The sequence below is a fragment of the Sander vitreus genome, chromosome 16 (genome assembly GCF_031162955.1).
Source record: "Sander vitreus isolate 19-12246 chromosome 16, sanVit1, whole genome shotgun sequence".
Lineage (NCBI taxonomy): Eukaryota > Metazoa > Chordata > Actinopteri > Perciformes > Percidae > Sander > Sander vitreus.
Genome location: NC_135870.1, coordinates 24,019,163 through 24,032,616, shown reverse-complemented (window position 1 = coordinate 24,032,616; position 13,454 = coordinate 24,019,163). Strand labels below are relative to the sequence as shown.

The following is a 13,454-nucleotide window of genomic DNA, read 5'->3' as shown; positions in this document are numbered from 1 at the left end:
TGAATAATGTATCATAAATAAATAAATGGTCTTCCTTAAAATACAGGGGGCATAAGTATACACACCCCTATGTTAAATTCCCATAGAGGCAGGCAGATCTTTATTTTTAAAGGCCAGTTATTTCATGGATCCAGGATACTATGCATCCTGATATAGTTCCCTTGGCCTTTGGAATTAAAATAGCCCCCCATCATCACATACCCTTCACCATACCTAGAGATTGGCATGGGGTACTTTCCATAAAATCATCTCTCAATGCAAATCAAAACCAGCTATTAGGCTAACTGAAATAAAACCATGCCAATCTCTAGGTATGCATGGGTGTATTCACTTATGCTGAGCACTGTATCAGACAATTCTGTTCCAACAAGTCATACCAATATACATTCCATAATCACGTGTCAAAAAGAGATGACAGACTTCATTTAATGCTGATCCCAAAGACAAACAGGAGTCATTTCCTGCTACAAAACACCAACAAGATTGTCAGTTTTTTACATACTCAGTGGTCAGCTCCACGTTAGCCCTTCAAAAGATTAAACAGAAATAGAACATGGATACAGAACTTTTTTTGGATCACTTCTACAAATCAACCTAATACACAGATACACGTACATACTGATATTTGAATTGTTATCAAAACTGAACAGAAAAAGTGAAAGAAAGGCCTTTTTATCCATTTTAATCCGTTAGTGCTCTTTGTTAGCTTGAGTCAACAGCAGGTTTGTTCTGTCTGTAGGTCCGCCCGTCCTTTTTCTATTCTTTACTCCTTCAGCCAGCTGAGCAGCTGAGGTGTGTAGTAGGTGATGATGATGTCAGCACCTGCATCACAGAGCATGGAAACACTATATAGCATCAAGTCCGATTACATCAATAGCTGAGCTGAACAGATAACTGATTTATAGTGACAGAAACCTATAGTAACACATCACCATATTTGGGGAAAAAATTGTTTTATTGTACTATACATACTGATGTACTTAAGACAACCACGGACATTTACTTTAAATGTGCTCCAAGTCAAAATAAGTTAATTTCATATTTTTGAAATAATGAATAAATACTGTAGGTGTGTATCTGCAGGGATATGATAATTCACACAAACAAGTTACAAACAGGCTGGGTAGTGAACAACACGGTTAACGTGCTGCAGATCCTGTGTTCTTAGCCGAGCTGGACCAGAGAATATTTGGTTAAAACAGATCGGTGAGGCCGTCTTGCCCTCATTGTTCTCCGTGAAGTTTGCTTGAGGTGAAATGAAGCCGTGGAGTTGATTGTTTTGAAAGAAGGAAATAATGAGTGTAACAGGTGAACTAGCTTTAAAAAGTGTGTTGTAGTGGATAGAGACTTTAAAGTAGTAACAGTACGTGTACACTAAGGGCTTCAGTATGCTTCAAATGCAGTACTTGTTGAATCGTGTAACAGCTCCTAATGGCAGAATCGAGGGGATAACCTCCTTCCCCCCCCCACCCAATTCTTCACATAACGGTAACTACCTTTGTCTCGTTTTGTGTACAAAGGTGCTGCAGTAGCTAAGTCAGTAGGGAGTTGGGTCAAGTCCCCTTACGGAACAAAGTATGGTGGTGGACTGGTAGCTGGAGAGGTGCCAGTTCACCTCCTGGGCACTGCCAAGGTGCTCTTGACCCACAACTGCCCCCCCAACTGCTCGGGGCGCCTGTTCATGGGCAGCTCCCTCACTCTGACATCTCTCCACTCTATGTATAGGTACTGAGCATTTCAGGTCTGTGTGTAATGTGTATAATAATAACAACAACAGAGTGAAAACATTGTAATTTCCCTTGCGGGATTAATAAAGTATAAATTATTATTATTATTAATAAAAACAAAGGTCTTCAAAGAGAGGCTGTCCATTATCCTGTCTCTATTTAACACCACCACAGATATAAACTCTTTTTCCCTATAATACATAGTCAGACGACACGTTGTATGACCTAGTTCATTTCAAACATACTGAGGGTACCCAGCGGGAAAAATTCACTTTTTGTGCACCAGCCGAATGGCTAGTGAGCGTTCACATTTTACAAGCCACCATTGGGTTTTTTTTTGGCGGGTGAGTGAATTTAATCTACTAGCCACATGCATATTTTACCAGCATTTGGCTGGTGGATGGGGCTTATTTTGCACCCTGCTGAGACCTTAAGCTGACTTAATCTAAAACAGCAGCTACATGTGAAAACAAAAGAGGTGTTTCAGGATTTCAGAGACAAAGATACATTTTGAAATTTAGCCAATTTAGCGAGGACACGGCCTTTGTTCGGGGGATATGAGCGTTAAGCCCCCACCCCCTCCTCTTCCCTCCTCCCTCTCACCTGCCCTGCGGAAGGCGGTCATGGCCTCCATCACAGCGGCCCGCAGGTCGAACGCTCCGGCCTGGGCGCCATGCCACATCATGGCAAACTCCCCGGACACATTGTACACCGCCAGGGGGTGAGTGGGGAACTGAAGAGAACGCGGGAGGAAAATGAAAGATTAATCACATTATGGACACACTTCCTACAAAAAGGCACAATGATTATTTTTATTTATAAAATAAATAATAATTATAAGGTCAAATAAATTCCTGTATTGAATTTGTGATTATTTGGCTAAAGAGTTCTATTTCTTTCTATCTACCTTGCTGACACAACCACTAATGACGTCAAAAATATGCAAATGACCATATGACGTCATCTAGCGACTTTTAGCGACTTTTGGAGCTGGTGCTAGCGACTTTCATTGGAAAAGAGTTGGCAAAACTGCCTGTGGTGAGGAGCAGAGAGTTCGCCTGGAGTTCACTCAGAGTTGGAGTAATAGAGTCAACAATTACTAGATAGTAAAAGCATAGTGACCTTGTTATTTGTACACGCTGTGACTATACAAATCACAACATGTAAACAGGAACATGTTGGCGTTACTTTTGTCACTTATTCGGAGCAGCAGGCTAGTTGGAACCGGTTACCTCCAGGATCTGTGCTAGGCTAAGCTAGCGCTGGGGGCGTCAGACAGAGTTACAACACGCACGGAGATGAGAAGGGTATGTATGGACTTATCTAACTCTGGGGGATACGGGGAATAAGACAAAGTCCCAATAAGTCGGCGTGTTCCTTTAAGTGCGACTCCAGTCCGAGTCTCAGACTTGAGTCCCCATCTCTACCACCAACAGTGTCTAGACCCTAGGGGGAAATATCCTGAACTCACAGCATCACTTCCAGCCTAAATATACCACGTCATGATGGGGGCTAAGTGCCAAAAAATCTTTTTTATCAGTATTTAAGTGAAATACTAGAGTTGTTCACTCTAAATGAAGTCTCGCCTGATTGAACTCTGACAGCAACTGAGTTGTTTCCCAAAATGCCTAAGTGCAGCATTGTTCTATAGTGCTATAGTGCGTAGTTTCTGTCGCCCCCATGAGGAATTCTAAGTAATGACAACAAAACTGTCGGCGCGTCCAAATGATACAAGCCTTCAGTGACCGTGCACCCCCCAACGCCCCCTTCACACAGTTGCTCAGCTTCTCTATCATCTGATAGACGGAGGATTAAAAAAAACATGATGGACTCTTCAGAAGAGGTAATTATCTTCACTCGAGCTTCTACGCGGCAAAGTCACCGGACGTCACAACCTCCTGAACGTAGCCATGCTGAGAAATACAGAGAGAGTTGTGTGGAGCTGATAGTCTAAATTACCTTCGTAGCAACTCGTTCATAAATATCAAAAAGTTACGCACTAAAGCTTTAACTGAGTTAGTTACAGACCTTGTCTTTGACTTCTCTCACGATGTCCAGATACGGCAGACCCGGTTTCACCATCAGCATATCAGCTCCTTCTCTCACGTCTCGCTCCTGCAGCACACAACGGCAGTAAGATCTCCTGCAACCGCTTCAACACAACACCTGGAACCCAGCTGTACAACACGCACGTCGACTCACCACAGCTCGGATGGCGAGTCCTCTGGCTCCAGGAGGCAGCTGGTAGCAGCGTCTGTCCCCAAACGCAGGTTTGGACTGGGCAGCATCCCTGTGTACAAACCCAGCAGGAAGCATCAGTCTGTTCTCACTCCAAAGTGCTATTTCACTGATCTGTTTACACCTGATCCTGGAGCACTTACTTACCTGAAAGGACCATAATAACAAGAGGCAAACTTTGCACTGTAGCTCAGCACTGAAGCCTGGAGAAGATAGTAAAGAGACAAATGTTTTAGTTTTAAAAACATCTTGCTACATTTACATCCTTCTTTGCAATATACTATTTCTTTCTTATTGTCAACAAATCCCATGTAAAGACCAAAACCTACATTGAATGTATCCTACTAACAAATATTGTGTGTGTGTGTGTGTATTAGAGGTGTGAATCTTCACTGATCTCCCGATTAGATTACGATTATCATGTCAGCGATTCGATATCTCGATGCATCAAATACATTTTTCATAACATCAACATTCTGCAGTGCTCTAATACTAAATAAATTGGATACATAAAACTACAGCACTGAGCACATGGCTCTTCCTGAATGTGCAAAACATAACAGAATATGTAAACAGAAAGGTTGTTCGGCATACATTAAATTATAAACAGAAATAACCGATTATGGCCCGGCCGATTATCGATGCAGGGTCGTCCATGTCCACGATTCTATGCATCGATTATTTGATTAATCTCTAATGTGTATCCAAAGCCTGATATATCTTCTTCCTCTGTGCCATAGAGATGCATTTGCTGTCCTAAAACTTAAAAAACACATCAATGAGCCACACTGTTGCACTGGGTGACATGTTCCATTTTAATTAGTCTATCGCCACAGCGCTGTGTCAGCGCTGGAGTATGGTCTGGCTGCACGAGTTAACGTTTGGGGGATAAGGGCTTGTTTGTAATTCTTTAAACCAATCACGAACGCCCTGGGCGGCGCTAAGCCCCGGATGCAGCGACAGTGCCCCTGCAAAATAGATAGCAGAGATAGCGGAAGGGGAGGTACATTCGAGGCGTCCCTCCCAGAACTGTACATCCGGTTAGCCAGACTAATTTTGACTCATTCCCACATACACTGTTGCACCAAATGTGTATTGTAATCCGCAGCTGAAAATAGTCCCTAACAAATGCCCCATTTACTCCTGTTTGAGTAACCTTTGGTAAAAACTACAGTGCCCAGCTGTTTTAGGACATAACAAATAACTTTTTTGGTGTGTTCATAAAAGATTTACGTCTGCAACAGATTCACGAGCTGCAACGGACAGAGTAGGGAAGTCAGAACGTTTTGAAAAGACACGTTGTTGGTTTTCGTCTTTTGTATGGGATTTGTTGACTATGAGAAAAAATCTAGACCTCGATCTCGTTCTTTGAGGTGTTCTTGTTATTACAGTTTGTACATGGGATCTCCCGTCCTTTACCTTGTTTCCCAAACCATTAGATGTCAGGGCATGTTTGATGGCTCGGACTCTTCCATCCATCATATCAGAGGGAGCGATGATGTGACAGCCTGCAGAGCAACACATGACAACATGATCACCAATGTACTGTCATTATTGGATGGCATCAGCTTTCTTAAATTAGCCAAATTTAAAATGTGTGGTCTAAAAATACAGGAATCAGTCTCTCTCTTTTTTATTGTAAAATGTAACTACCGCTTATTGTTAAAGCCCCCACAAATCCTAGAGTACAAACAACATGGTTGCTCTGGCTCGAAAATGTTCTCCTTCTTAAAACTAGAGATGAGCCGATACCGATACCAGTATCGGCTCCGATACTGCCTAAAACGCTGGTTTTGGTATCGGGAAGTACTGGAGTTTATTTTTAACGATCCGATACCATGTAATAAAGCCCTAAAGAAAATCTATGTTAAGTAGTTTATTTATGTTCTTTTTCCGTTATAACTGACTGTCAAACTGCAGAATAAAAGAAAGTTGTGTGGCGTTCATTGTTTATTTTTGTTCATGTGTCACAAAGAATTTAACCTGAGCCAGACCGACAACAAAGATAGAAATAATATCACATCCATACAGAGATAGTAGTATACAGTTATTAAAACATAATAAACTATATAACACACTGGTATGGGATCGGTACTCGGTATCGGCCGATACGCAACTTCAGGTATCAGAATCGGTATCGGGAAGCAAAAAATGGTATCGGACCATCTCTACTTAAAACCCACTTAAAGGTGCTCTAAGCGATGTTGGGTGACGGCACTTCTTGTTGACGTTCAAAGTATTGTCAAACTAAACGGAGGCTAGCTCGCCTCTCTCTCCTCCTCATCCCGTCCCCTCCCCCTCCCTTCCGCGCACTAACCCCCCGACCCCCAACTCCTTCTTGTCGGTTATTGGCTGGAACACTGTTATGTTTGGTGGTGCAGGTTGGCGCAGTTTGTTTTTGTTGCGGTTTGTGGAACCTGGGCTGTCTACAGAGACCGCGTTTTTTTTTTTACAGTGTGTTCAGGGGACAGGCAGCTAGCGGACAGCGAGGAGATGTTTGCTGTATGACAAAAATATTGTAGCCTGAAAAACGGTTGACATTGCTTAGAGCCCCTTTAATTATACAAAGAATGTCTAAAAAGCTTATTTTCCACTTGCAACGTTTCTTTTCGAAAACGACATAGACCTGTCTGCGTCTCTATCACCTGATCTTGGTGAATGAAAACACGAGTGGATTAAGGCTCAATTAATACATACATACAAATAAAAATGGTGCATTCCTAACTTATATAGATCATTCAGATCGAATGGAGAGGCTCACTGAGGAGAAGGAAGAGGCACGCTTATTTCCTATTGTTTGTTACCAAAAAGAGAGACACTTAGAGAAACGGGTTTTACCAGCTCGGGCGTAGGCCAGCGCCACTTCTGCTAAGCGCAAACAGCTGGCGTCATTGTTCAGAGTACCGTCGTCGTTCAGGATACCTGCAGGAGAAAGAACAGAAAATAACATCAGTAATTAGCACGTTATTTCTGTCCGTCGCTGCTCTTTAAATGAAATAAAGACAAGGTAAATCTTGACTGCTAGAGCTGTAACAATTCCAAATGTTGCTGTACAATCAACTGTGTCAGAAATAATTGTGATTAACAATAGAATTGTCTCTTTCAGTCAAATTTAAAAAAAATATTAATTTGTCACTGTTATGTGACCCAGATAATGTAGTAACACAGGTCCACAACCTATGAAGAAAACAATGCCCCTTTATTATAATAAAACATCTTTACTCACTGTATCCCCCCTTTTTGTTGCTATGAACGTGTTTAGGGTCAAGTGCCAACAACTAACAATTGAAATAATAATCAAAATATATAGCCCGACTAATAATCACTTATGTAATTACAAGTTGGCATATCTTAACAAAATCAATGATTATCAGCAGTACGCTTTAAGACCTTAGCTTATGTTAACAAAGACACTGCGATAATGTTAAAAAATAATAATAATTATACAGGCCTACTGACCGCAGTGTCCGTGTGATGTGTAGGGACACAAGCAGACGTCGCACGCCACCAGCAGCTCAGGGAACAAGGACCTGATCTTCTTCACGGCCAGGACAGCCGGCGTGTCGTCTGTGTCGGCTCCTGAACCCCGGTCGTCCTAACGGGAGAAGCCCAGACCACGAGTAGTAGTGTTTCGTGTTAGTGTAAAGAGGAAAGGTTTTCTGCCGCTCGGAACATCTCAATCCAAAACTATGGGTTTATTATTTATCTGCTGCTAGTTCAGAGTGCCTCCACTCTTCTGAGAAGACTTTCCATAAGATGGTAGAACCTAGCTGCAAGGGATTAGTTCCATCCCATTCAGCCACGAGAGCATGAGAGGGGTCCAACACTGATGTTCTGGTAAGAACTCATTCTGTGTTGAGACTAAAAAATGCAATCCGGCGATTTTCTGCTTCGTTTTTTCTGCTTTCATTTTGCACCACAGGCAGATGCGTTTATCTGCCCCCCCCCCGCAGCAAACCGCCGCAGCCTAAACGCACTAACCCCATTCAAAATTTATGGAAAGACCTGCGTTTCTGCCGGACAGTCGGACGGCAAACGCAGCCTACGGCCTGGCTCCCAGTCAGTGTGAACGCAGCCTACGGCCTGGCTCCCAGTCAGTGTTCCAGTTCAGTTCAGGTCAGGGCTCTGCAGGCTAATCAAGTTTTTCTGCACCAAGGGGGCGAAATGTTTTGGACCGTGGACCGTATACAGAGAAGTATAAGAGGTCACAGTCCAAACAATAGTAAATGCGTAGTTTTCAACCATTAACGCTGCAAGAAGATCTGCGTTTTTAGACCATAAAACTCCATGTGCATAGAAAATTATGCTTTATTAGTTAGTTTATTGACCTTTCAGCATTATCACAGGTTCATAAAAACTATTGTCACTAAAAACACTAAATTATTTTGCTGTTAAAACATGATGCCAATAATAAATAGAGCACATCATTTAAAATAAACTAAAAGTTTGCCGTTACAATAAAGCATCAATACTTAGCGGACCACTACATTTAAAATAGACTAAGAGTTACAATTAAACCCAAGTTTATTGCAATTATCTAAGCTAATATCTCTGATCACAAATCTGAAATCTAAATTCTGCTGTCATTTAGGAGTCTGCATTAACAGGGGATCGGTGATCTACTGTGTATCTCTCAGTTTGTAACACTACTAAACAGTTTTTGTCATACAGTAGTTCATTGGTGTGCCCGCATATTACAAAAGAGTGTTTCTGTATCTGCTGCTCTTACATTTAATTAAAACTGATTCAATACTTTAAAGTTTTAATACAGTGCATGGCCTAAGCGCCAAATTAAAAGATTAGGGACCGTTCGGTATTTATGGAATGGACCACCGGAGGAAAATAGGGGAGGGTCATGTCTTTTTATTCTTTGCTGAGGGGAGGGTCAGCCAACATTTTTCAGTCCAATACAACTTTTGTATTCATGAAACGGCAACATTTCAAAGTGGCTTGTTTGGTGCATATTTTTCCATGTAGCTCTTAGTCTCGGCTCTCCTTCGCTACCAGATGGGTCTGACCCATGAGTTTGCTGGGGGGCAGGGGGAGCTGCCCCCTGGTGGCTGAAACGAATAACTGCATTGTTTAAAAAATGAGTGGAATAATTACGTCTGACATGATCAGATATTGTATAAATATCTTAAATAACACAAAACAACTAACTGGTGGTAGGTAATACATCTGATTTCATATACTGCTTTAGTAAAAAAAATATTACCTGGCTGACGATGGGAGCAGCAGGACGCAAAAAACGAAAGTTACTGTTGCACTAGTCTGGACATCTTACCGTGCCAAGGTTACAATAAAGGTTTCTTAAATGCCACATTTGATGTCAGCTTACTAATTGATTGCGGGTTTTGTGTAGATTTGGACTTTTATACGTTTATTCCACTTTGTTTAAACGGCGAAGTGGAGGAAGCCTAGTGACGAGTCCATAGCAACCAGTTTGTGTGTTGAATGTTACCCAGAGTGCCTTGCTGAGTGGTCTCAATGTTTTATTGTTTTATTTCATGTGAATACTAGTTTACTAGAGGAGTAACTTAGTATTTGAAGTAATGCAGTAAGTGTGCATTTAGTTTCCATGCTTATTGTGTTTCCACAACAATGTTAGTGAGTAAATCTACTGAAATGGCCACCACACCATAACAGAGGAGTGGGATGTGTAAGATGAGAATGTAGAGGTTTAGTCACGGCTGTTAAAAAACAATGGGGATCTGTATATATTTGCCAAGCGCAAACCAGTACAGAAGTTATAGATAAATTGCTGGGGGAGGGTCATGCCTTTTTTCCAAATCGTTTTGGAGGGTCATAGAAATTTTTTTACTGGCGAGGGGAGGGTCATGTCTTTTTTTAGCTAAAAGGTCCCAAAACTCCTCGGTGGCCCCTTAAATAAATAACGAACAGTCCCTTACAATGTGCAAATGTGTAAGTCTATTATTAAGATATAAAAACACAACAGGCAGAAATGAGAAAATATTGGTTTCTGTGGCAAGAGGTTAAGACAAAGATCATTTTAAAATAGGTATTTAGAGCAACAGCATGTTTCTGAAATTTTCGTCACTCACTCGCTATCTTCGGTCTCGCTATGTTCCCTGAGGTATAAATCATATAGTGCATCTTAGTAATATATTGTAAATTCATTATTTACAAAGTGGAAAGCCTTTTACTATTGCTGCAAGTTAAATTGACGGGGAAAGGGTGAATTAAAAAGCTGCACATTTGCCCATTTAACAAGAACTTGACACATGAAAAGACGTGTTAGATATATATGCAATAATAAAGGCCATAATAAAGGCAAATACGAGACTGCAAGCCCGTGTTTGTGTGTAACATGGGGTTTTTTTCCCCCACTCTTTTGGTTTTACATACCTTTTCTATTTTTGCAGGGACACCAAAAATCAGCACACATTTCAAGCCGTTCTCCACAAGTGGCCGCAACATGCCCTCCAGCTTGTTCACTCCGTATCTTTGGATGAGAATACATATAATATGAACATAACATCAAAACACAAAAAGGCCTTTCAGGGAATGCCTGAAATCACAATGAAAATGATGCTCCATATCAAGTTTTATTCAAGAAGAACCAAGTAGGCAACGAAAGCAACTTAAGATCTGAGGGAAATGATATCAATTATAAGCATTGGCACGACATTTCACATTTCTAACAGGAACTTCAAGAATCGTGTGCAGTTCAGTCCCTGTGTCTTGTAATTCAGAAGCACACAAAAAGTGCAGGCGGCTTTGCAGTTTGGTTTTGTTGTGAGAAGAATAAAGGTCTAACGGATTCTCTTCTTATCTTGGTCCAGGTCCAGTGTTTGGCTCTGGGTCCACCCTGCCTGCCTGCTTTTATCTGAAGACAACACCCTCAGTGGGTTCCCCGCTGCAGGATGATACTGTGTGTGTGTGTGTGTGTGTGTGTGTGTGTGTGTGTGCTGGTTTAACTATATTCGTGGCGTCCAAAAACCGGGAGTCCAGTATACTTGTGGGGTCCCGACAGCTTTATGGGGCCAAAATGCTGGACCCCACAAGTTTAAAGGGCTGTTTGAGGGTTAAGACTTGGTTTTAGGATTAGGGTTAGAATTAGGTTATGGTTAAGGTTAGGCATTAAAGTCTTGAACCTGATAGCTTGCAGTTATGGGATGGCTATGGCTATGATAGGATGTGTTGCTGTGACTCTTACCTGGCCTGTCCCGGCAGGCTGCCAATGGGCTCCACTGCATCTGCACTGTCTCTGTAGGAGAGAGTGACAAAGAGACCAAGATAGTCCATTTAAGTTTAACATCACAAATATTGTACTGTATTCCACTTCTCGTGGTGAAAGCATAGTCCATAGTTGTTGTTGCGGCATCAGTCAAACTCCTGTCGCCTGCACTTGTTTTTATTTGCCCTTTCATGTGATTGGAATTTGGATACATTTGTAGGAGACATTTCATTTACGTGATGAAGATGGGGTAGATGAGATTGTCAGGTCTCAGATCGGTGACGCAGGTCTGCCAGTATCGGAGTGTTGGGTGGAAATAGCCGCTGTGGAGGATGGACTCGGCTGGTGTCTGCATCTTGACTCTGAAACAGAGAGACCAGTAGTGTTTAGAACACAGACAGGAACACGGGAAACAGATCGGGTTCTGTTTTGACTTTAGACCTCGAGCGGAGTCAGAATACCGCTCTCACATTCTTGTGCTTCAGCTCAGCTCAGCTCAGCTCAGTCAGCGTTAACACTGAGCAGGCATGCGTGATGCTGCTTCTCCAAACAGCAGCTAGGCTCTGTCTCACTGCAGAGGAAGCAGGAGAAGCAGTAGCAGCAAAAACTGTCCTATCCTGTTAGTAGTGTCCTGTACACTGTCTGTCTGACTGTCCCGGGACAGTCATGGAGTCACAGGACAGTGTCTGGGAGTCACTGGACAGTGTACAGGACAGTGTCTGGGTGTCTGACTGTCCCGGGACAGTCATGGAAGTCACAGGACACTACTAACAGGACAGGACCGTTTTTGCTGCCATTGCTGCTTGCTGGGAAGCAGGCTGCAGCTTTTCAAACTCTATTAAATAGGGAACCTTAAATGGGCAATGTTTCACAAGGTTTTTTTCTCCATGCATCCGTACTATGACATAACTTTTTTTTACTTATGAATATATTTTAAGTAAGGGATCATATGGCTGCGCAATAATTCAATAATATAAATGATACGGTGTTGTGATATTGGGACCTGCAATGCTAACATGATCTGATTTGGGCCTTGCTGTAATTTCAATAAACAACAAAAAAAAGCAACTTTAAGATGACAAGCCATTTCTGATACACGGAGCTCGAGCTTTGACTAGACATAGGCTACTGTAACGTTACCTTAAAACACACTACTAAGAATGACTTCGTGTTTTTGCCTTTTCACATTTTTCACTGCCAGATTGGTTGTGTGCTATGTAACATTTAACCAGAGCACTAGAGCAGGCTAGGTTACTATTACAATATGTCATTTTTCACCTTGGCAGGGAAAATACCTTTATACCAACTGTGCAATGTACAGGGACGGTTATCGCCACGACCCACTGTTACTAATGTCACAAATCGGTGATATTACAATCCAGAAATGTGAATTAAAAACGGAATAAACGCCACATAAAGACAGTGTACTTACCTGTGAATACGAGAGCCTGCGCGACTTCTCCACACTTCGGTCAACTACAACTACACTGTTTCTTCTTTGGTTTTACCCGTCGTTCTGGGGCGACGTGATGGCGCACTACCGCCACCTACTGACTGGAGTCAGAGTTTATTTAAACCAACTATAGCGGCTATATTAAAAAAAAACACCCACATAGAAATTATTGTATTGTTGTTATATTAATGTAACCAAAAACATACAGCGTTTGGTGAGTATTACAGGTGGTACTCTTGAAACACAAACGGATAACAAAACTAAAAGTTGTCTTTTCGGCCACCGTACAATCCGGGTTTAATCTATCAGCAGAACTAGCAATACTCTTCAATGGGTAGAGCGCAGTCAGACCGCATATAAAGTAGTGACATGTTCCGATTCTACAGCTACAATCCAAAGTAAGAAAACAGGTCAATCAATTAATGTTGGGAGGTCAGAAACCAAATCAATAATTCGTCATTAAATAATGAGATCTTGGCTAGAACTCTGGAGTAATGACGATAAGGGTAGAGATTTTGTACCGCATGATATTTGTGGAAATATGCAAATACAGTTGGGGGAAAAAAGATAAGGGTAGAGATTATTTTAAAATACAAAAGTCTGTCAAAGTAAGAAGGCATAGAGGTGACTCAATGCTACTTTATACATGATGAAAAGGACAGCGTCAAATAAATGTGAGCCTTGTAACTGGAACTGTTGAACATGTCATGACAGGTTGTAGGGAGTTTATAGTTGAAAGGAATAGATTGCAGGACAGGGTGGTAGTTATGGGAGGGGAGTGGAGCATAAAGGGTTTTATTTAAATAAAACAGCTTTAATGGCCAGAATATAAATATAT

The 13,454-nt window shown here is 41.7% G+C and overlaps 1 protein-coding gene across 1 annotated transcript; it reads right to left on the bottom strand.

Annotated features, from left to right (window-relative positions):
- Positions 1–408: 408 nt before the first annotated feature.
- On the bottom strand, positions 409–12,683 carry alad (aminolevulinate dehydratase). The gene is made up of 12 exons (XM_078271860.1): positions 12,596–12,683; positions 11,400–11,525; positions 11,143–11,193; positions 10,332–10,428; positions 7,425–7,560; positions 6,804–6,887; positions 5,385–5,473; positions 4,113–4,168; positions 3,930–4,017; positions 3,756–3,842; positions 2,331–2,460; positions 409–822 (listed from the first exon to the last, which is right to left on the bottom strand). The coding sequence occupies exons 2-12, from the start codon at positions 11,516–11,518 to the stop codon at positions 764–766; spliced, it is 996 nt and encodes a 331-aa protein (XP_078127986.1). The 5' UTR covers positions 11,519–11,525; positions 12,596–12,683; the 3' UTR covers positions 409–763.
- Positions 12,684–13,454: the final 771 nt, after the last annotated feature.

What these genes read in the sequence shown, in the direction of transcription:
- alad (XM_078271860.1), bottom strand. Translation starts at nt 11,518, where the DNA reads ATGCAGACACCAGCCGAGTCCATCCTCCACAGCGGCTATTTCCACCCA. An exon ending in TCCCTGCAAAAATAGAAAAG is followed by an intron (nt 7,561 to 10,331) that starts GTATGTAAAACC and finishes TTCTCCCGTTAG; the next exon opens with GACGACCGGGGTTCAGGAGC. An exon ending in CACATCACACGGACACTGCG is followed by an intron (nt 6,888 to 7,424) that starts GTCAGTAGGCCT and finishes TTTCTCCTGCAG; the next exon opens with GTATCCTGAACGACGACGGT.